Source organism: Molothrus aeneus, chromosome 18, assembly GCF_037042795.1.
Source record: "Molothrus aeneus isolate 106 chromosome 18, BPBGC_Maene_1.0, whole genome shotgun sequence".
Classification (NCBI taxonomy): domain Eukaryota; kingdom Metazoa; phylum Chordata; class Aves; order Passeriformes; family Icteridae; genus Molothrus; species Molothrus aeneus.
This window is the reverse complement of record NC_089663.1, coordinates 2,357,991-2,381,269: the sequence shown is the minus strand read 5'-3', so window position 1 is coordinate 2,381,269 and position 23,279 is coordinate 2,357,991. Positions and strand designations below refer to the sequence as shown.

At 38.8% G+C, this 23,279-nt stretch overlaps 1 protein-coding gene across 2 annotated transcripts in view; it reads right to left on the bottom strand.

The window, feature by feature from the left end:
* Nucleotides 1-23,279, bottom strand: part of CABIN1 (calcineurin binding protein 1) — a 117,081-nt gene extending 93,802 nt beyond the window's left edge. Inside the window, exons 1-22 of one of the 2 annotated variants that reach the window (XM_066562001.1) lie at nucleotides 23,166-23,279; nucleotides 21,993-22,057; nucleotides 21,468-21,560; nucleotides 21,060-21,173; nucleotides 20,780-20,914; nucleotides 20,324-20,504; nucleotides 19,417-19,546; nucleotides 18,578-18,727; nucleotides 17,445-17,728; nucleotides 16,720-16,888; nucleotides 16,154-16,290; nucleotides 15,564-15,781; nucleotides 14,125-14,203; nucleotides 13,702-13,889; nucleotides 11,928-12,077; nucleotides 11,340-11,534; nucleotides 10,071-10,307; nucleotides 8,183-8,336; nucleotides 7,837-7,952; nucleotides 3,304-3,465; nucleotides 1,606-1,812; nucleotides 1,110-1,255 (exon numbers count right to left, since the gene is read on the bottom strand). In XM_066562001.1, coding sequence (XP_066418098.1) covers nucleotides 1,110-1,255; nucleotides 1,606-1,812; nucleotides 3,304-3,465; nucleotides 7,837-7,952; nucleotides 8,183-8,336; nucleotides 10,071-10,307; nucleotides 11,340-11,534; nucleotides 11,928-12,077; nucleotides 13,702-13,889; nucleotides 14,125-14,203; nucleotides 15,564-15,781; nucleotides 16,154-16,290; nucleotides 16,720-16,888; nucleotides 17,445-17,728; nucleotides 18,578-18,727; nucleotides 19,417-19,546; nucleotides 20,324-20,504; nucleotides 20,780-20,914; nucleotides 21,060-21,173; nucleotides 21,468-21,560; nucleotides 21,993-21,995 — 3,248 coding nt within the window. In that variant the 5' untranslated portion in view covers nucleotides 21,996-22,057; nucleotides 23,166-23,279. Of the gene's footprint in view, nucleotides 1-1,109; nucleotides 1,256-1,605; nucleotides 1,813-3,303; nucleotides 3,466-7,836; nucleotides 7,953-8,182; nucleotides 8,337-10,070; nucleotides 10,308-11,339; nucleotides 11,535-11,927; nucleotides 12,078-13,701; nucleotides 13,890-14,124; nucleotides 14,204-15,563; nucleotides 15,782-16,153; nucleotides 16,291-16,719; nucleotides 16,889-17,435; nucleotides 17,729-18,577; nucleotides 18,728-19,416; nucleotides 19,547-20,323; nucleotides 20,505-20,779; nucleotides 20,915-21,059; nucleotides 21,174-21,467; nucleotides 21,561-21,992; nucleotides 22,058-23,165 lie in introns of those variants that run through there. The other variant, XM_066562000.1, reaches the window with a different exon arrangement.

Here is a 23,279-nt window from a genome sequence, read left to right as displayed (position 1 = left end):
GGAATGGAGCAGGAACTGTAGTGCAGACAAGTACCAACTACATTGACTGGGGTAAAAATACTATGTTACACATAAAGCATCTTCTGAGTGCAAAAAAAAAGCCACATATTAAAGTAAAAATGCATTCCATTCATTTATTTTTGATTTTAAGTTTTAGAACATCAAACTGCAGAAAAATGGGTAGGGGGTGATAATGGTAATTTCTTCATCTGCCTTTAAACAGAAGTTTTAGCCATTTGCTAGTCACAAGTCCCAGACTAGAAGATGCAATAACATTAAACTACAGCTATTTCCTCTGAAGATTTCACATCTAAAATTGCTCTGTGCCTTCACCTTCCCTTTTGTCTCTGTTACGTGACTGGATTTAGAAACAATTTTCTTGTCTCAAATCTATCAAATTAGGGTTTTTGTCACTGACCCTGATCTATCAACTTCAAGGAGAATTAAAATGATAACACCTAATATGCAAACTCTATATTTAATCAGTAAATTTAAAGGTTATTTGGTTTAATTTAGAAGACTGATACCCAGAACATGCTTTATTTTTAAGATGAGAGAGCTTAATCTTGATGGTATTTCAGTGAGTTGTAAATTATCAAGAAACAAGGTGGTTTTGTTTAAATATCACTTAAATATTTTATTTGTATTCTCTGTGTGGTTGTCTAGCACCAAAATCAACACTTTTAGGAAGAGGTCAGCCTAAGCAATTAATGCACTAAAGGATGCCATTTGAGCTATAGTTACCTATCAAATGATATTTTTCACTCCTTATCATGCATGAACATGCCAAAGCAAAGAACAAAAGGTACAAACAGTTCATTCTTCACAGTTATTATTTATTTCAATTTAGCTTCCCCCCTCCTCCTTTCTTTTTTTTTTGTTTTAATTTCAAACAATCAAATATTTCACCCTATGTTTTGGGTTTTGTTTTCTCTGTTGGGCTGTTTTAGAGATGACCTTAATCATACAATGGACATGTGATAATGGATTGCAGTGGGGCTTTTGGCTGTTTGGGATTTTTTTTCATTCCTGAAACCAGTTGTCTGCTTTTCAGTGCTGAAAGAAGTGAGAAGAATGAAGGACATGCAGCAGGATTCCAAAATACTGACCTGTTTGGACAAATACAAATGTCGTGCATGTAAAATTTAATGGCCTTGGACTGTTCTTTGTTCTTGAAATGATAATCTGCCAGGAGATAATAGAGCTCAGTCACCACTGGTGGAGAATAGTCTGCACCCTCAGGGAGAGATGGTGCCTGAAGATCAGAAAGGCAAAGGTTCATAAAAATGAGCATTTGCTTCTTCCCTGTAGAGGAAGCAACCTTTTCATTACATAATGTGAAGGTTTTGAATAGGAAGACCTTGAAAGCATTTCACAGATAGAGCACTTACAAACACTAATGAACATCTCATCCTGACAATATTTTACCATTCAAAGACTAATGCAATTACCCAAGAAAAGCCAACATCATGGAATAAATCATCCCACTACTAATCCCACTAATAATAAATCATCCCACTAATAATCTCAAAGTCAACATAAAAACAGCAACACCAATTGTTACTCCCTACAATTTCATTTTTTTAAAAAAACAATGAACTGTACCTTGCTGGATGTTCCTTCAATATAGGCAGATACAGTCTCCAGGCTCAGCATAGGCTTGTCAGTTCGAGGAACAATTGTGGCAGTTTTCTTCAGAAGGTTGGCCAAATCAGCAGACACAGTACTGGTTTTGTAACTATCAAATTCTGGAAGAGTTTTAGGCTTAAAATACTCAAACATGAACAAAGCATCTTCCCATGTCAGATCAACCTGAAGAGGGAAGTAGATGAGAGGGGAAAAAATATTTCAAATTCTAAAATTCAAGTCTACTAATGATGATTTTCTATAGACTTTCTAGTTCAGGGGAGTGTACACATTACTCTAGCAGGAACCAAACTAAACCTCCCAAGAACAGAGCTAAAGGTGCTGTTAATTTATGCTGCTCACAAATACAATATACTGCTCACTGATTTAACAGACAAAGATATTGCTGTAACTTAGTGTAGGTCACTAAAGTCAAAATAAAGTAAAAATAAATCCATTCTACTTGCTTAGAAAAATTGTTTATAAGCAAGGATCAATTGTAAAAATTCTGAGTGACACTGAGATCATGGGTAATATGGAGAACAACTCTGCCCCTTCCATTTCAGAGCCAAGGAAGAAGAGGTAATGAAATGGGAACCAGACAAAATTCTGAGCCCCTCTTTGAACTCTCTACAGAAAATTACTTCCAGAATTTACTCCTCATTTTCTCTTCACTTTTCTTTCTTGAAAGCAGTAAAAATACTCAAAATAATGGACAGTTCTCTTCTGCTAGACTAAGTTTTTTCTCCTTTTATTGCTTTACCCTAATAACCTTACTCTTAAATTTTGCTCTGGATTGAAATGCAAGAAAGTTGCAGAGGGTAATCTCCTTATACTTCCCTTTTTCTTATTTATCCCCTTTCTCTCATTGTCTTCACTCTCTAAGATGTACATATAACACACAAAATTGCCAAATACTCAATGAACAGTAATGGAAGAGTATTTGTGTATTTTAAAAGGTTTGTTCAACAGAGCCAGACAATCATTTTGCTTGTATGAAAATGGTTTTGATTGATAATTCTATGATCATTTGCATTTGGCAAGTGAAAAATAGGCTGGGGTTTTTGAACAAAACCAGGGATGTTTCTCAAGGCAGGACATTGCATTGCTGCCCTGTACTTTTCTCTTCCTCCTTTAATATTACAACCCTCTTCCAGAGGCACTCTGTAGTTGCCCTTCTCCCAAATTCAACTGAACTTCACATTTCTCATAAACAGCTATCAGGTATTTACCATTAGAGATGTCAAAATAAGTGATAATATAATGTACTTGCAAACTTTTAACTGGGACATTTTTCACTTTCATAAACTGCAAGGCTGGCCGCTAAAACTTTCTTCTCTCAAGCTGACTTTTCCTCTCTAAATTTTCCTCAACCTTGAACTTCTTCTCAGCTGAAAATAGGAAAGTGATAGCTTAATAAAATCAATTTCTCAATGCTTTCAGGATGGCAGAATACTATGGATAAGACTAGCATTTAAAATATTCAATTTGTTATATTTATTATTTTAAAAAATATTAAAATTTTTATTTTATTCTCTACAATGTGTAAAATAAATAAAATTTACAAGGAAATAAAAGTAATCTTTCTCAAAAATATATCAAAGTGCATAACAAAATAAGAATGCATCTTTCATCAGTTCAGGATATTCCACTGACATTGGATAAGACATAACTTACCTGCTGTACTGAATGTTCTTCTAGGTACCTTGCTTTGCTTTTTTTGCTAGGGAAACCATATAAACAATAAAAACATTGTTCCAAGGCTGTTTCCAGCTCTTCTTTGTATGGATGAGTATCTTCAGAAGTGGAAGCTGCAAGTTCTTTCTGTAGTACCTGAACCTACAAGGCAAGCACCAAGGACAAGGTCACCTGCACATCACAGTGAGCTGCCCAGCTGGCTGAAGGCAGGTGAAGAAAACAACTTCAAGGGATTTTAAGGGATTTTTACATGGATTTTTCCCCAATAACAATAAATTTCCCCAATATTACTCATGTATTTCTGTAAACTGGTCTCACATAAGTCATTCCAGTGGCACTGCAGCAGCATTGAAGTGCTTTTATTTTTTTTCCTGTATTAATCCACAGGCACTTATCTTTAATCAATGAGGTTAAATATCAGCTTCATGTTTCAGAGTGAAAACCATTCAAAGTTCTCCCCTACACACCAAGCTCACAGTGAGCTGCCCAGCTGGCTGAAGGCAGGTGAAGAAAACAACTTCAAGGGATTTTAAGGGATTTTTACATGGATTTTTCCCCAATAACAATAAATTTCCCCAATATTACTCATGTATTTCTGTAAACTGGCACTGCAGCAGCATTGAAGTGCTTTTATTTTTTTTTTCCTGTATTAATCCACAGACACTTATCTTGAATCAATGAGGTTAAATATCAGCTTCATGTTTCAGACTTAAAATCATTCAAAGTTCTCCCCTACACACCAAGCTCACAGTGAGATGCCCAGCTGGCTGAAGGCAGGTGAAGAAAACAACTTCAAGGGATTTTAAGGGATTTTTACATGGATTTTTCCCCAATAACAATAAATTTCCCCAATATTACTCATGTATTTCTGTAAACTGGCACTGCAGCAGCATTGAAGTGCTTTTATTTTTTTTCCTATATTAATCCACAGGCACTTATCTTTAATCAATGAGGTTAAATATCAGCTTCATGTTTCAGACTTAAAATCATTCAAAGTTCTCCCCTACACACCAAGCTGCTTCTGTGAATATAACTGTGAACTACAGTTCATCAATGCTGTGAATAAGGAAAAGGTACAGAAGAATTTCTGTCCTAACTCACAACCAGCAATTTCCTCTGCATGAAAAAAGCAGGATGGAGAGGACTTGGCAGCAAAAGAAGAGAGAGAGTTAATGAAAATCTGGCTAAAAGGACTATAGAATTGAACAGTATGAACAGTATTACACAGATGGCTGCACACCAAGGAAAGTGGCTGGATTGATCCCAAATTACTAAACACTGTAGCAAGTTGCTATCTTTACCTTCAACACCACAAGAGAAAGCACCCATCAGTAGAATATTTTGGAAGATGCTGATAGTTTAAGACATTCATTATAAAAACTGCAGCTGAATGCCAAAAGAAGAAAGGTAACTCTTTGAAAAGTCTCACTAAGCTTCCATAAAAAAACAAACCCAAAAGGAATATATTCCAAGAAGACATTTCAAGGTCAATAAAAATATGTTCACTAAGAATAACCTGTGTAGGGGTATTCTGGATATTTATTTCATAACCAAGTCAAGACCTACACAACCACTGAGGCTTAAGATTCAATTTTAATGCGTTCCACAATAGAATTTCAATTTTAAAAAGAAATGTTTATTTGTGACCATTTTTCATTTTTCAACATCTAGGACTTCAAACTTATTTATGCATGATCCTACACAAAGCTTTCTGTCAATACAAACACTGCATGACAAGGCAAAAATCTAACTTTCTACATGTAAGGAGCTCGTTTATAAGAGCTGGAATTAAATAGAAGATGCTGATTCTCTTCTGATTAAAATATCTGTGCTAAGATCAAGGTACTCTTTATTAAGAGCCAAACCCCTGAAAAAGAAAAGCAAAGACATTTCTTAGAAAGCATTTCAATGACATCTGGAGTCACAGCAGACTCATTCATACCGAGTCCCAGCAGACACCTTATTGCCAGCACCCTCCCTGTATGAATTTGTGATCAACATTTGAAATTTACAGAAAGGGTAGCTAAATAAGCTGAAGAAAAACAGTGAGCATCAGAGGATATTGTAACAAAAGCCTTATATTCCTACTGCTACAAACAAAAGCACATCTAACAGCAGTAACAGAATTCTCACTTGAACAGCATTCAAAATCTCCTTTGTTACTATTCAACTTTCAAGTTCTTGGCAGAAATCCAGAATTGTTCCTAATAATTCAGACTATTGCTAAAGGCCTTAATTAATATTAACACCTTCTCTTGCACAGCACATTCATCCCCAAGCAATATAAGGACCTCGAGCAGACAGTTCACCTACAGAAGGTGCCCACTTAACACTGACCTATGAAACACACTGTTCACATTCTTGAAGCTGCCTTTCTCTTCAAATAATTCATCCCATTTTATCTTTGTCTTTCCCTATCCTTCCAACACCCCCTTGTCTCTGAAAACTCTGAAAACTGAATTCTTGTGTTTAATAATAATATATTTTAGTTTAAGAAGCTGGCAATTCTGCCAGTGAAAATGGAACATTTTGTTTGAAGTAGCTGATGATATTTGCAAAGATCTCACTGCAAATACATTGCCAGATCTCATGCTACCATTTCATTACTTCATAAATAACAAAGTCATCTGCACTTTGCCTAGGTTCCCAGCCCATACTCTGTCACTCCCCAGGTGTGGGTACAGCACATTTTTCAGGCACAATTCAGACTCATCACTTCAGGGCACGACAGCCTGGGAACAGCCCATCCATTTCCATGAAGCACAGGGTCTGAGCTAATGAACCCTCTGGAGTCCCTGCAGGGCCAGCTCTGGAGCATCAGCATTATGCTCCTGCCACCAGGGAGGCTGGGGAGAGCAGGACACAGAGATAATCTGATAGTTCCAGCCTGAATCAGCCTCAGTTCAAACCCTGCTCATTCACTGCAGCCCTGCCAGGGTGAGCTGACTCCTGCAGAAGCCCTCAGGCTCTCTGTGCCGTCCTTCCCAGCTGTGTAAATTACTGTCCTGGACATGCCACTGCTCAAATGCACAGGGAGATGGGGTCTGGCACTGAGCTGGGCCTAATAAGCTCCAGGGAGTGCTGAGAAGGGAAATCAGGAGATTCCTGAGTAGCTCTATGCAGAACTAATCATGATTTTCTCTTGGCTGAAGGTAATAAACCTCAGTGAAGTCAAGCTGAATCTGCAAAGTGCCCCTGAAATGTCCCTGTAGAGGGCCCAGTGGATGCCATGGCATGACATTATCTGGGGTTTGCCAGCAGCCAGGCTGTCCCAGACTGCCAGTGCTCTGCTCAGGAAACACTTGGCTTTCTGAGCTAAGAGAAAATGAGCAAACAAATAGAAATATTCTATTTAACCAGGGGAAATTTCTTTTCTGGTGTAACAATGAGACCTCAAGGAATAATCTTAAAAAGGTCAATCATGAATGGGTAAATCCTTTTATCTAATAATGCTAGAGTATTAGTGCCCAGACACCCATTCCTGGAGCACAAGAGATGAGATGTAACACACCCATCTGAACAACAGAGCAAAGAACAGACTTAACACACAGGAAAATGGAGGGCTAAAGTAGTTCTTCATTCTCATCACTGTTCAACAGATCAACTGTGTATGTGTATTTTAAATAATATTTAGTTAATAACATGAAAACAATAGAATTGCTATTTTTTTCAGGCTGTGGTATAAAATCAAGGTAAGTACAATCAAACAGGGCAAATTTATCAACCACAGAACAATTAAATGCATCACAGCTTCAGAGCAAATCCAGGTAACACCACAGGATGTGGGAGCAATCAGGAGCGTTCCAGTTGTGTAACTGAGGACAGATGATGGGCTGCAAATCTTTACTCTCATGATTTGGAAGAAACAAACAACCAAGCTGTTCAAAACTGAATTTTCTTGGCTGAAAGTTTAAATATGTTCTTTTTACACAATAAACAGTATTTATGTACACTGAAATGTGCAAACCCCACCTAACACTTGACAAATTCAGTCCTGTGAAGTGAGCAACTTATTTAGAACCACTGAGACAAGATGAATATGGAATCCCACTGTGTTACTTTAGCAGCAATTTTAAAGATGTAACACAACAGGTTTTTTTAGCTCCTGAATGATATACAGTACTATCCAACTGCTTGGTTATTCCTACTTCCCTTTCAAATCCCATGAACAAAATAGAATACAAGTGCAAGAAGCAAAAAGAAAGAAGAAAAAAGAGAATAAAACAATTCTTCTTCTCAGTGAGGCAAGTCCAGGGAACAATGGGGAGTATGACAGAAGCAGACCAATAGAAAAGGGTCTGGAATAACAATTCAGATTAAACTGACTGAAACTTTCATATGTTTGTCTGGGAGAAGCCAGAAAGTGGATTTAGAAGTGTATCTTTAACATGAAGATAAGGCAATAAACAATCTAACTTTGAACTTTGTTTCCTGCTTTGGGAGAGGGCTTGGCCAGATGATTTTCAGAGATCAATCAGAATCACTCTCAGTTATTCCACAATTTCTACTTACGTAAAACTTGAGCAGAGCACCATCTGAATTGCAACACCAGGATCTTCTTCCCAAATACTCATGAGCTGTGTTCAACAGCATAAGTGAAGAAGGCAACATAGGGGTATCAGGACTCACTGGAAGAAAGAAATTGCTAAATATTAAAGTAGCACAGAACTGAGTTAAATCTGAGTCAATGCTTCAACTGGCAAATAGCTTCCTCTCTGGTGGAAAGTGATGTTTTCATAGCCCTCTCCTCCCTTCAGCCAGCAAGGTAAGACAACAAACAAGTATTTTATTACTAATACTCCTTAGCTAGATGGTAAAGAGCTCAGGTGCAATATGTAAAAGTGAAGAAATAATCCACCTTCTTCTCCCTGGTTCTGCTGCTGCTGGCAGCAAAGGGACCGAAAAGCATCTTCCTCATGCTGGATGATCCTGTGCAGGATAATCCATGGAAGCACTGAGGACACATAGGGCTCTTTTGGCTCTTCCTGGACAGCCATGCTGCAGTCTATGATCTAAGAAAGAAACACACATTATACAGACAAAGAGATGGAAACACAGGTCAGGTGTGGATCCTCCCCAAACAACCCAAAGTTGGCAGCACATTTTACCCCAAGGAAATAATCTAAAGTTGAGTCTCAGCTTCTCACAAGTGACTGTAAAAATGCTAGAGGTAAATCAATTAGTAGGGGAAGAGATTATTTGCCCTACTCTGATATTCCTCTTGCACCCCCATTTTCCACCTAGGTGTGTCTCTGTTAATATCCTATATGAGCAATTCATAGTGACCAAACACACAGCATCAATTCTCAGCATTACTAGGCCTCATTACTGTACAAGAAATTTCCCTACAACCCAGATTCTGAGGAACTTACAAAAATTCCTGAATTCTAGCACAGGTGTTACAACTGTTAAAGACCAATTAGAATCATTACAGATGCTACATAAATGATGTGCCTGAACACTCTGTTCTCCAGAATTCCATTACATTTCATAAAACATACAACTTTACACAATAAGAGTATGATTCTGTAAGTAGTGAAGGCTCCTTGGCTTTTACAGAAGTAAGTGGAGATTTGAGAATTGCAAGCACATTGAATTTTGACATTAACTAGACCTGCTTCTTAACAGAACTGCCATTTGTAAGTCTGCCATTTGTTACTTGGACTGAAAACACTCATTCAGTTTTGAGGTTTGAAAGTACCTTCTGTAAAAGGCTAAAATTAGCTGCATTCATAATTCTAGAAGCATTTCACATTTCACTCTTCCCCTGCCCTGTTCACATCACCCTCTCTGTTTTTACCAGAAAATCATTTACTTTGGCCAGCACTTGCAAGCAATTCTACCACGCCTGTAAGGCCTATGGGGCCTTGCCCTCCAGCCTGAAGCACATAAGGGCAAGATCAGAACCAGAACTTACAGGCTACATCCAGGCAGCTCAGTCAATCTTCACATTATCACTACTTCAAATAGCCTAAAACCCCAGTGCTGGGTTATCTTACCACCATATTTGATTGTTTTAGGCAGCTTGGTAGTGGATCTCTAGCACAGGTGTGTGCTCAGTGCAGCTCTATCACACTGCAGACTATGGCAATGCTCACACAGAATGGTAACACCCCCCTTCCCAAAAATGTAACAGCAATGTAACCAAAGGCACCACCAGGAGTGGGTGGGAATTCAGCCAGCAGCTGCAGCAAGCCCTGAGGCCTGCAGCATCCCCTGAGTCCTGAGGCCTCCCCTGAGTCCTGCAGCATCCCGAGTCCTGAGTCCTGCAGCATCCCCTGAGTCCTGCAGCATCCCCTGAGTCCTGAGGCCTCCCCTGAGTCCTGCAGCATCCCGAGTCCTGAGTCCTGCAGCATCCCCTGAGTCCTGCAGCATCCCCTGAGTCCTGCAGCATCCCCTGAGTCCTGAGTCCTGCAGCCTGCCCTGAGTCCTGCAGCATCCCCTGAGTCCTGCAGCCTGCCCTGAGTCCTGCAGCCTGCCCTGAGTCCTGCAGCCTGCCCTGAGTCCTGCAGCATCCCCTGAGTCCTGAGTCCTGCAGCCTGCCCTGAGTCCTGCAGCCTGCCCTGAGTCCTGCAGCCTGCCCTGAGTCCTGCAGCCTGCCCTGAATCCTGCAGCATCCCCTGAATCCTGCAGCCTGCCCTGAATCCTGCAGCATCCTCTGAGTCTTGCAGCCTGCCCTGAGTCCTGCAGCCTGCCCTGAGTCCTGCAGCACACAGCACACCTCCTGGTGCCAGGCCATGCCTTACCTGGATCAGGTTGTTTGTTAAGCGCACCAGGCTCGGTGTGACAGAGGAGTCTTTCAGGATGCTGTTAACTGAGGATAATGAAGTATCTATTCCTGTCAGCAGCTGTGTTACTGTAGCAACCCACTCCTCTTTAGCTGAGGGTGCTGTCATATTAATCATCTGCTGAATTGCTTCATTCAAGGCAACATCTGAACATTCAAAGCATTGCTTGTAGTCTTTCAGTTTGAGCAGGGAGTCCTAGGGAATGTAAATATGAAAAAGATCTATTATAACAATGAAGAGTTTATTTTAAACATGAATGCACAGCAGGGCAAAGCAAAACACTATACTCAGTAAATGTGATGATTTCAATGAAATGAAGCAACAACTTTAAATGCAACATTAAAAGGACAATAGGAGGTGCATGGATCCTGGATGACAAATACACAAGTAGGATCTAAATACAAAAAAATCATCACATCTTTCTGCTTTAATAAAAGATGCAAGGAAAGAAAACAGGAAAGAGATGGCTGTAGGGCTGTAATTCTAATGATCTACAGCTGAATAAAGCCCTTACAAGAAACAGGGTTTGGATCTTTATGATCTCGTGCTACCATTTCATTACTTCATAAATAACAAAGTAGCAACTCTCAGGCCAGTGGAATAGCAACTTCTGATCTTTCCACTCTGAAGAGGTTGGGTCACCAGAAACCACGGAAAATGTAGGACTGGGTTCTGGGCAGTTAAAAACCCATCAGTCTTTTTTTCCTGCAAACTTTCTCCCCCAACTAACCTAATATACTCAGCTGAGCTGAGCTCATTAATACACTTATTATACACTTATTTTTACAGTGTCAAATGGTCTAACTCTACAGCAATTATACTGCATGTATCAACAGTTCCTCATTCACGCAGGAGAGAGTCTTTACAGCATAAAAATCATTCATATGCTAGATAACCAAGTTTCAGAATGGTTCTTAGTCACCATATAGTCAACAGTAGCATGAATTCATCCATAAAATAACTCAGGAAACTCAAGTTTCTGTTCATTCCATGGATGCCTCAACATCTTGCATCTTTAGCCACACTCTCAGTCAGCAAAAGCTGGCACATTGCTAATGATGTCAACAAAGCTGTGATCTTCAGAGCATTCACAGGTTTGGTTCCATGTTTGGCTTTGTAAATTAGACTCACAACTGTCAACATCCACTCCAGAAATCCTTCCCTCCTGTTTTCAGGAATAAGTCTTAATTCCTTACTGAAACAGATTTTGTACGAAACAAAGCAAACCTGGAGGAGAAGCAGCTGAGCTGGTCTCTCAGGTATGGATGTGACAAACTCCAGGTGTTTGGCTCTGCCATAACCATTGAAGCACAAGGTTGGCCTGAGCAGATGCACCACTGCATTATAGTCCCCTGCCTCATACAGCCGCTGGATCTCTTCCAAAGACTGGCATCTCTCCAGGGATTTTAGGTTCTTTTCAATCTGCAAACATCACAGATGATACAATCTTAACTTTTGTTTTCACATATATTTGACTACTGACTCTTCTCCCAGCAGTTTAGCTCTCAATGTTTAAGAAAAGAAAAGAAAAACACTGATTCAATAATCCACTGCTGCTTTAATGCATGCAGCTGCTTTAATGTTTTTATTTTGCATAAAAGCAATGTAAAAATGTACAGGACCAACAGATATAAAGAGTGTAATTTTTGAAAAAGAGAGGGTAGCCTCGATGTAATATTCAAAATACCAAACCCTCACTCTGAGGTGCACTAAACTTCCCTCACAAAAGAACTAATTCATAGGTGACATTTGAAACTGGGAGAGATGGAGGGTGAGGGATGGAAGAGGGAACACACCCTGCAAATGAGCTCTCACCTCTTCCAAAGACACCACAGAATCCACGTGCAGGTTGGGCAGCCGGATCACGATGCTGCTCTCACTGCCAGCCTCAGCCTGGCTGCTGCTGGAGCTCTGCAGCATCTCAGTGCAGATATCATAATTTTCAAGAGCCTGTTCCATGTCTCCCTATAGAAACAGTACAGAGGAAAACAATCAACCAAAAAAAATCCTACCGTTCTCACTGCAGAAAGTCTCCAAAACTTGTAGAAAATGGTTAAATTTAATGCAGGCACTGCCAGTGTGCTTACTGCATGTCCTCAAAAATTATAACAATAAATTCAACTGAATAGCTCAAATTAAAGCAAAAATATTTTAAAATATCTTACCAATTATTTCAATAATGGATAAAACAAATCAGAAAAATGGAATTCAGCCTGCATAAACTTGTAAGATTGGTCTGGAGTGCTAAAATCCCTTTCCTTTAAAAAGGCAGAAGAGTAAACCAGCAGAAATAACTCTTCCATTTGTGCAAATTAAAACACTGAGTAAAGAAACATTCATATATTCCACAAAGTGAATGAATTCGACTTGCTCTGTGTAAAGTAGTTACTGAAATTGAGATGTCAGGAAGGCATGCACAGGCAAAATACAACTCTGCATATCACAAGGAAAAAAATGCCAGTAGTTGTATAGGAACTCTCATTTTTCCTAAATAACTTTATTAGAAAGGAACCTTAGATGCAGGGGAAAAAAAGGGGAAGGACCAAGTTAGTTCACACTTATGAAACTGACTCACATAACTAGTTGACCCCAGATTTAAACATAATTATTGCATTAAAAAACCCTCTTTGATGTCCTGGGGAAGCAACACAGAGAGGAAGAAAAAGACTGGGATCAAATAATATTTCTTTCAAATTATTCCCTTAGTGATAGGCTTAAAACCCTCTGCTTCAAAATTTGCATATTAAATGAAAAATCTTCAAAAGCAGAACCATGCCACCTTGAAAAAGCAGAGGGAACAGTAAAAAAAAAAGAGTCTGTTTCAGTTCAATCTGAATTTTGGTGTTCCTGAGACTCTGATAGTGTCCATGAATCCAGGCCCTCAAAAATCTTATGTTCTGCAGCTCCACAACACTATTCTAAGTAACTTTAGTACAAATATTGTTTTTAAGCTGAGTACATGTTCATTTAAACAAAGACATTTATTAAACATATCTGAATATTTGCTGAGCATGTGAGACCTCCTACTTCATTTCCACCTCAACCCTCAGGGGAAGTTAATTATATTTAGAAGCAAAATGAAATCACTATGTTTTAAGCTGATTTTATCCACATGCCTGAAAGAGCTGAGATTCCTGAATCAGCTGCATCTGAACAATGTTTGTAGGGGGATAGAATATAAGAAAATAAAGATAGTGTAGAAAGTAATCTCACCCCTGAGGAGCTGCAGCTGGGCCAATTATCAAAGATTAGGAACAGGCCTGACTTTACCAGGCCACAGCTATAAGCAATGAGAAGAAGATGCTATAACAGAGTGGGGGTGGCTCTCTTTGAAAAAGAGAGGGCAGCCTTGACATAATATTCAAACTACCAAAGCCTCACTCCTTCACAAAGTTGCCAACTGGAGTCAGTTGGTTACTTTGTAAAGAAGAAAGAGCCAGGGCTCTGAGGAGCTGCCCACAAGAATCACCAGGAAGGTGTGAAACTTTTGTGATAAGGAGACAACAGCATGGAACCCCTGCAATAAGATGATAACATATTGACTTGAATTTGGGACAAGCTGTGTTTGTTAAACCAAAATGGAGCCCACCTGCAGAGCCAGAAACCGAGCCTTGAGCCAATAGACCCGAGTGACAAACTCCATCCAGCCTTCCTCAAACAAATCTCGCTGGGAGGATGCAAATGACAGCTGCAGCAGGTCTCCCAAAAAGTGAGTTCCTGGGAAGTCAGGACCAAACTTGCCATTCACAGAGGCAGCAGGACAATTTCTTGGAGAAACTGCAAGTCAATTAAGTACATTTTATCATGAAGTTACAGGCATGCCACGGAAGGAGTTCCACGTCACAGAATTTCAAAGGTCTGATCTGCCTGAAGGCCAACAATTGATAGAGCAATAAAACACAGATCTGAAAGATATTGAGACAAAATAGCTCCAAAATCCAGTGAATTCCTGGGAACATTTCTCCATACACTCCCAGTGTTTTTAGAGTCTGAAGAAAATTTAAGTTCTCACCTGTAGAACTCTTCCCTTTTGTCAGTAGCCACTGATCTAATTGCAGCTCCATGCAAGAAAGGCTCATTATCATCATATCCTTCAGAAAAAGTAAGGAGATATCAAAAGAGTGTTCACAGCAAGAAATACGTTAAAAGAAGCATAAATTTTAAAAAAATCACTACATTTGCAATTTACTTCAAAGAAAGCCTTCATCTTGTCCTCTTGGGATTTCTATTCCCAAGCTGTATCTACTTCTTCTGCCTGAAAGGTGCACAATAACTGCCTGAGGTGTACAGTAACTGGCAAATCAACAGGTACAAAGCCAAACAATACTCAGAACCATTAAAAAAGAAAAATCTCAGTTCATGGAAGAAGGTCAGAACAGCATTGCCTGATGTTAGAAAAAATTAGTCATCCTTACTTTTTAATTTGGCTGAAATAAAACTATATTAAATTGCCAATTCATGCCAAAAGCACGATTTCAGAATATAGCAGTAGCACTGACATTTGAAAAATAAGACAAAATTTAAGAAAAGTAAGCAGTTATGCAGTAATAATGAGAGCCAAGGGGAATACATTTATAAATATATTTACATTTGTTTAAAGAAGGCGTGTATATGTGAAATATATACATAAATAAGTCACAGGATGTATAAAAATTTAACATCTGCTACATAGAGGCACTTTTGTTTGTTTTGCAAATGGCATCAATGGAACACAGCAATTTTCATAATTAATATTTCATTTGCAAAGAAGTAAAAACACTTGATCTGAAAAAAAATTTCCAGCTGAAGTCATACCAAAGGCAAGTAACTTTCCAAATGAATACAGACTGCTAACATTAAAAAGATAACATAGGCTGGCTCAGTGGCCAAGAATTACCAGAACTGGTTTTATAATTCAAGAAATATCATCTTCAATCATTAATGTGCTTTAACAATAATGTAAAGAACTTATTGTTTTTTCTCTCTGCTTTCAGGAAATTCCAGATTTATAAAGGTAATAAAATGGTGATGCTGAGGAGGTGGTTTTGGTTTGTTTTTGTTGTTGTTTGGTTTTTTGCTGTAAATTTCAGGTTATCTTCAAACTAGGGAGTATTTATTCTATTTAAAGCAGCAATGCTGACCCTGAATCAGCCAGTGAGAACAGAGCAGCCTCTGTACTGACCTGATGACAAAACAAAACTGTGTCATGTCAGAAGAAAAGGAAGGAGGGGAGGAAAAGGAGCAACAAGAGAATAAAGGGGTAAAATATCTCTGTGTTTATTACCTCTCTCTGGGTGTCTGTGTGCATTCCACACAGGTCAGAGCTGCAGTGCACCCAAGTTTGGGACAGTTAGCACAGCTGGGACAAGCAGAGCTGAGCCAAAGCTGTGTCTGGGCACTTCAGCTGGGTACTTTGGGCACACCAACATCAGGACAACAGCAAATATGGAATAAGGAAAGGTGCTGCTCTACCTTGATGTGTTGGTTACTTGAGTCCCTCAGGAGTGGGTTGGGGAGGCTACTGCTGTGCTTCCTCCAGCTGTTATAGATACTGAGGACCACCTCACACAGGCCAGGAGGCCACTTCACCAGGAACTTCTGGCTGATGACTTTCAGATATCTCATCATCAGCTCCAAGATTCCACCATTGTTGAGGTTATCCAGCAGGAATTCATGAACATCCTGTTTTTCTAGAAAGCAGATAAACACAAAGGCCTACATCTAAGGTTGAGGCAGATCATAACTTGAAAGAATTAAGTTTCAACAGTGTTTTGGGCACTTATATCACAGCAGTTCTGCACTGCATATGTGCAGAATTCAGTTACTGTATTCCAATGTGTTTAAATGGAAATTCCACACAACAGGGCTCCTGCACACAGGGATTGAGCAATTCCCCAAGACTTAAAAAATTAGTACCAACTGAGATACTTCTATGCTATAAAATTATGCTTTTTAAAATACACTTCTGTATCTTCTAGGCATGACAGGAAAATACAGAAAATAAAGCATACAGTATGGCAAAACCAAGGAAGAAAGAACAGGGGTTATAATGCAATCCCTACCAGACTCCATAAATGTTGTAGAATCAAATGACATTCTGTGTGGTCCAACATGCTGAAAATTCTCCTCTTTGATCTCTGATTGCACCTCATAGTTATTGAAAGGGTCCTCCTCCTCTTCAGGGTCTAATTTCCTTAATCTGTGTGAAAGGGGGGAAAAACCCACAATATCAACAAAGTCCTCATTCTTTCTTTCATTACTATGTAACATCTAAATATGAAACAATGTGCAAATTTTAACAGTGAGAATATATTACTGAAACAAATTCAGAGATTTGCATCCAGTTTCTTTCATCCAAATCAAGATTACTTTACCTTATCCATTTTGATATGTGCATTGTCCACTAATTCACTTTAACAGTAGTAAAAGCAATTTTTTATTTTTATTCGGTAATTTTTACTAAAAGAAATATTATTACATTTATCAGAAGATAATGCACCACATCTGCTTCAAAAAAAACCAAACCATGGAACTGGTAGTTTTAAGGTTGGGGGGTATCAATCAAACAAAATCCCAAACAGCTTCATCTCTGTGATCATCTCACAATGAAAGGTGTTCAGTGCAGTACCTGGAAGGAAGGAACTTCACCAGCAGCTCTTGAAAGTCAACCTTCTCCTCTTTCTTGCACTTGGTGTTCCGAACTCTGGCAGATCTCCTTTTGGCTGTTTCACCACTATCTTCTGTAATTCTTCTTCTCTTCACTCCTTTCTTAGATTTATCACCTGCAGATATGTCACCTAAAAACATAATGAAAAAAAAAAAAAAACAAAACCTGACAGGTTAAATTGACAAATAAAAAGTGAGTAATCTTTTTTATTTTTAAAAACATAATAATTACACAGCAACACTTGAGATTCATTGGTTTCCTTCTGAAGAGAGTGCCAAAAAAATCTTGTATAGATTTCAAATAAATATAGCTGACAGCTTGGTCTTCTCAGCTTCTTAAAGTGATACATGAGCAGAAAAATAACACAATCATCTTTTTGTAAAACAGCTCATTCATTCTAAGGAGCTCCCAGCATGGAATTTTGATATGCACCACTGCTGGAATGGAGTCACAATTTTTCTCATCCTAAAGACTGAAAAACTCAAGTGTGGGGTAACAGCACAAAACCAGAAAAGGTCAGATACTCCTTCAATTTTTCTATCAGATGTTACACATATGCTGAAAAGCTTCTGACTCCACCAACATGCAGCTGAACAACAGCATGTCCCAAAGAATTCTGAAATGTTTTTTATACCCAGATAAGTAGGAAAGGTATCTTGAATCTTAGATTGAAGTACCTTGCTCACCTACAGGAGCTCCTGGCTCCAATGAACTCTGGCTGTGACTTGGGAAGTTGGGTGTGGTTGGAGTGTAAGGTAATACAGGATCTGGCATTGTCACCACTGCATTGGTGCTGACAGGAGTTGGCTGAATCACACTGACAGGAGTAGAGGTGGGAGAAAGCATCAAATGTTGAACTGGGTCTCTGTACTCTGAGAGATCAATCCTCTTTCCCAGACTGGGGCGAGGAGGATCACATGTTGTGAGGTGCTGATACATGGCAAGCAAGGCTTCTCCTAAACACTTCCACCTGCAAGGCAAACACAATGGCATCACAATATCTTCACTTCTTGTCACAGTATTTTCTATATTATGTTTACAAACCTAACAGCATTCAACATTGTTTTTTCACTAATAGCTTAGAGATAGCAAGAGGAGCTTCTCAGTGGGACAGCAATACACACCTGAGTGCCAAAAATCTGTCCCATCACTCCAAAATTTTCTCTAAAAACACAAGGTCCATGAAGTAGTTGCTGAGGAAATTACTTTTTTTTAGCTTTTGGTATAGAGTAATGTCAAAGAAAATTTTCAGGTTCTGCATTCAATCAACAGTACTAGAAGAACTCATCCCTCTTCACAAGAAGAAACAACTTCTCAGCAATATGAACTACATGCAGAGTCCATTAATATTCCAGAAAAATGTGTGCAATACAAAAACCAAACCCCAATCCTTTATGCCTTAATAAAGACATACAAAACAACGTACTAGTATCCTTGTATCTTCCTGCAAATAAAGAACTGCAAATTTTTTCTGAGTTTTCATTATCTCAATAGTAAAAGCAATTTTTAAAAGCTAAATTTGCTTGGAAATTCACATACAAACTAGTCATGTATGAAAAATCCAGTAATACATTGGAATAGCTGCCAAATCATTCTCAAATACCAGATTTGTTTTTTACATCACTGGTTTAAATTCAAAAGTTGAAAACTAATAGCTGTGGGGTTTATGCTAAAACAATAAGCACACCAAACCAACCTATAACCTAATAAGAAAACGCTGGATAAAAAAAGGTCTTTTGAAGAAATCTGAAGCACAACACAGTTGTCAGAGTATGTGCTTCAGAGGATCTTTCTGCAAAGAGAAGACACCAAGACGTACGTGAAGAAGGGAATTGGCTGCACCAGCCTGAGGTCTGGCTCTCTGTCACGCACCAGCAGCGCTTGTCTCTTCTTACGGAGCTCCAGCGCCTCATTTATGATCCTTCCTGCTTCAGCTGCACTCACATTCACATTATGGATAGACATGTCACTGAGAAATAATCAAAAATGGAGATAAGTGGAAGGTTTTGTTTGCTGGTTTGTTTTTTTTTTTTTATTAAAGCCTAGAGGGGATTCATTTAATAGCATCATATAAGGTAACAAAAACAGCGTTAAAAGAAGCATTCACACAACATCATCTCACCAACTTTATGGCACACATATGGATGTGTCAGCCATCAGAAATCTTTGTTCTGAATGATCTGATAACTTAGACACATCCTATAAATTTTATGGGCCTCTATCTTCCCACTTTCCTCCTACCCACTCCTACTATAAAATCCATACAGGAAGAAAAGCAGTAACATGTGGGGAGCGTTTGGTGAGGTTTTCTTGGGGGGGTGAGAGTTGTTTTGGTTTTGGTCGTTATTGGTTTGTTTTAATTAGGAAAACTAAAGTGAATGCTGCAGGGATCAGGAACTAATTAGTAAAACAAAGGCAGATGATTACAAGAGATTTAGATATGAAAATAAATGAGCAGCAACAAATGGATTATTTTCCTCTTTCTACCTCCCTCCAAAAGGAATTCCTGAAGAACATTCTGTCAACAGCATCAACACATTGTTATTGAGAAGGAAGGTCAGCAAGCTAAAAAGCACAAGATCTGAGCAGGTTTTCTGAGCAACCCCAAACCCAAAATTTACACTCCAAAGGCAGTATATACTCTAAGACAACATTCACCATTTGAGGAACATCCTTAAGGAATCTTTCTGGAGGCAAGGCTGCTCCTCAAAGATCTTCTCCTTCAGAACCAATCCTTTGCTGTACAGACAATCTTTTTCCAGAGCTTTGCAGATAAAGTACAAACATGCTAACAGAAAAATAAAAATTGAATGGTCAATGGCTGCTTTGGTTCATTCAAAGCTCCCATTTCTGGGCCTCACATACACCACTGAATTCCACCCAAATGTGACATTTACATAAATTAGTCCAATTGCTTTGTAAGGTGTCAAATAATTACATGCATAGAGTTAAAATAGTCTCTTGTGTCTTCCTAGGTACTGTATCCAGAAAAAGAATGTAATTAATTTTGTTTAAACAATGTTTGCAGTACATCTTTCACTTACTTTCAAGCCTGTTCTGGCACAGAAGAAATTAGAACCATAAACAGAAACACAATTATTCACCATTTTTATGTTATGAAATGTCTTTGATAACTGCAGATTCCATTAGTGAAGCAAGCAGTGCATCCAGTGCTGTAACTACAATTAACCCTTCCAGGCTATGAAGGAGACTGTAGATTTATACCCAAACCCTAGTGCTATGCAGCAGGAAAATTACTAGAAAGCCAAAACCAGCATACGTGGAAAGGCAGAGGAACAGTGTACAGGGAACTTCCTGCAGAGGCTCTGATCTGTGAGACCACAGACATTTATTTTTAGGGCAACCAAAAATAAATAATAAAACTTCTCTAAACCACCATGCTTTAGAATTCAGTAAAATCTCTATCATGAAGTAGCAGTCTCTATCAAACCCTGCTGCATTGCTTCAGCAAGATACACTTCAACCTACAGATTTCATTGTTACAATTTTTCTTGGTATGTAAAATCACACACATACCGAGATGCTTCTCATGCATTGTACTCACTGGTGTAGTCACTGAGTGTATACAAAATTGTGATAAGGTTATCCAAACAAGGCCAGTGATCAGGATTGCACCTGAGCCCTTCTTCAAAAGCGTGACGAGCCAAGGGCAGGCGGATCAGCTTTATTGCCACACGACCAATTTTATACCACAGGTTGACATCGGTGGAGTCCAGCATTACAGCCTGGAAAGCACAACAAACAAATCACCCACATTTCAGACATGCAAACCCACCTTGCTGCAGGGATTGGCACTGCTGGAGTTTGCAGCAGGACCACAACTGCTTTGATGGACCAATTTTATCCCATATAGCATCAGAAAGAATATAGTATTCAACTGTACACTGCCATGATGTATGCTGGATGTGTCTGTCTGATGCATGCTGGATGTGTCTGTCTGTATTTTAGGAAGATTTTACAAAGATTTAGACTCCAGTGTCTAATTTCAGCTGCACTGTACCTCCAGATAGAACTCCATGGCTGTCTCTAAGTCATCCCGCTGTGCTGCCAGTTGTGCTAGGTTTTTATAGGTGGAGTATTTTAACATCAAACCTGGGTGTTTCAGCCCTTCTTTCTCATCACCAGAAAGAACTGCCTAGAAATTATAAAATACATACAACGTGGGCATTAGGAATTAGACAAGGAACAAGTACTAACATTTCTAGTTAGCCAGTTAGAACTGAAGTAAGACAAAACACAGCAAACAGTTTCTAGAGTGTCATTCTCCCAAGGTCACTGACCTCCCGCAGAAGACGAATCTCAAGTAGCTCATGATAAGCTTTAGCAGACTCTTCAAATCTGTCATGTTTCTGAAGGTCCAGAGCTTTGTGGTACAAAGCAAAAGCTTCTGCTTCCTGTGATTGAAATAATTAGAATGTATTTATTAAGACAACTTTATGAAGTATGTTATTTATGTATTTCAGTGGTTTCACACTTTTAATACTTTCTGCTACACAGCAGAATATTTGTGTTACTGTCCTAAAATAACTCATCTGAGTGAAGTTTTAGTTTGCTAAAGGAGGGTTCAAGAGAAAGAGTAACTAAACTTACATAAGAACAAAATATCATGGTTGAACAAATCCCTATAACTAGAGGACAAAACTCCCATTGAGACAAAGCTTCCTTAAGACAACTGTGGAATGACTCACCTGAGCTTCCTTGGTCTGTGTTTTATGGCTTTTGAAGGTACCTTCATAGTCATCCTCAACCGTGGAGCTCGCGTTCAGCGCTGCAATGCGGATCTGGAATGGCAATTGAGACATCACAAGAAATGTCACACCTACAGATGTCCCAGTGTCCTTTGAAAACTGGATTTTTCTCTTTTTTTTAATTAACTGGTACATGAACAATACTGAGAGATCTCTACATGAAGTTACAAGAGCTGTAATTAATTTAATTATCCCGAATTGCAAATAAATAAATATCAAAACCATTTCCCATCCAAAATCAGCTGAAAAAAAACAAATTTCAAGCGTCTTGCAAGCAACAACTTTCTTAGAATAGACATGTACACTACAGTGATTTTTTCCCAAATTCTTATATTTACTAATAATACAATCACTCCAAAAACAATGTTCTCATTATGGCAATTTATCCTTAGTCCCAGGGAAGGAGAAAATTCTCTATTTTATTGCTAACAAAACATCTTAAAAGCCATCTCCAAAAACCCTTACCATGTTCACAACTATTCACAATGTCTGTCTCCAGGAATAGAAGGAGGGGTCTATCACAAACAGGCCTGGAAAGCAAAGAGGATTAGAAAATTTATTCTGTTCACAAAGAAAACATTCAGAATAAAAGACAATACTTTACAAGCATACTTTAATAACCAATTAACCACAATCCCATGCCAAGAGATAGACAGCCCAACAACTGAAGAACAATAATTCCACTGAGGAATAATTTTCATTACTGCCACCCCTGCTAGAACAGAACCAGTGTTTGTCCCACAGCTGTTCTGAGTATCCTGACCAACCTCTACAGACCAGCCCCAGTGCAAGAACAAGTTATAGCTACTGCAGACACACTTACATCTACTAGATGGATGCAAACAAAAGAAATGGAACTTTAACTAACTAGCATTTCTTCATTCTGAAAAAGGATACTCATATTTCCAGTCCTTTTTACCACTGATAAAAAATTTGAAGGGGTAAATACACATTTATAACCTGTAAGTAATTTTTCCTCGTATGTAAGCCCATAATTTACATTCAATTAACTGCTTGAAACATCATGTTAGTAAAGGCAAAAATATATGAAAGAGCTCTGTGCTGCTTTATAGAAAACCTTCACTGCTACAAGATAAAACATTCCCATCAACTCCAACAAGAAGATGACATATGCAAGACAGGCTAAAAACAGTCTTTAATATGGGAGACTGCATTAATAGAAGAGTAAATCCAGAATTAACCACAGCAGGAAGCAGTGGGAGTTTGGAACTATAAGCTGAATTAACTCATACATCATCATGATGAGTTCTGCATGTAGAGAAAATAATGCCTTGACAGGAATTCCACTCATTCAGCAATGAGAATTGCTGGCCCGTGCACCACTGGCTCTCCCTGCCTCTAGTTAAATCAGACTGACAACTGCACAGCAATAAAGCATTCTTCCCTTTAAAGTCACCAGATCAACATTTAATAAAACCTCAAATCTTCTTCAGGACAGACTCCTTGTTTACTTTTCACATGAAGAAAATACATGCACAGATATTAATGGTTACTTTCAGACAGACTGAATGTCACACATTTGGACAGGGTGTAGATGCTTATGACATTTAAGTAACTCAGTCTGTATGATCCCAAATCAATTACATATTTAAGTTGATGGGGTTTAAATCCACTTACAAAAATGCCTATATTCAGTAATATGCCCAAGTCTTTTGCTGAATCCAAAGAATCTTGCTCAAGGTGGCAGAGGAAGTCAAGAGCAGAGACTACGGTCAAGACTTTACATCTGAG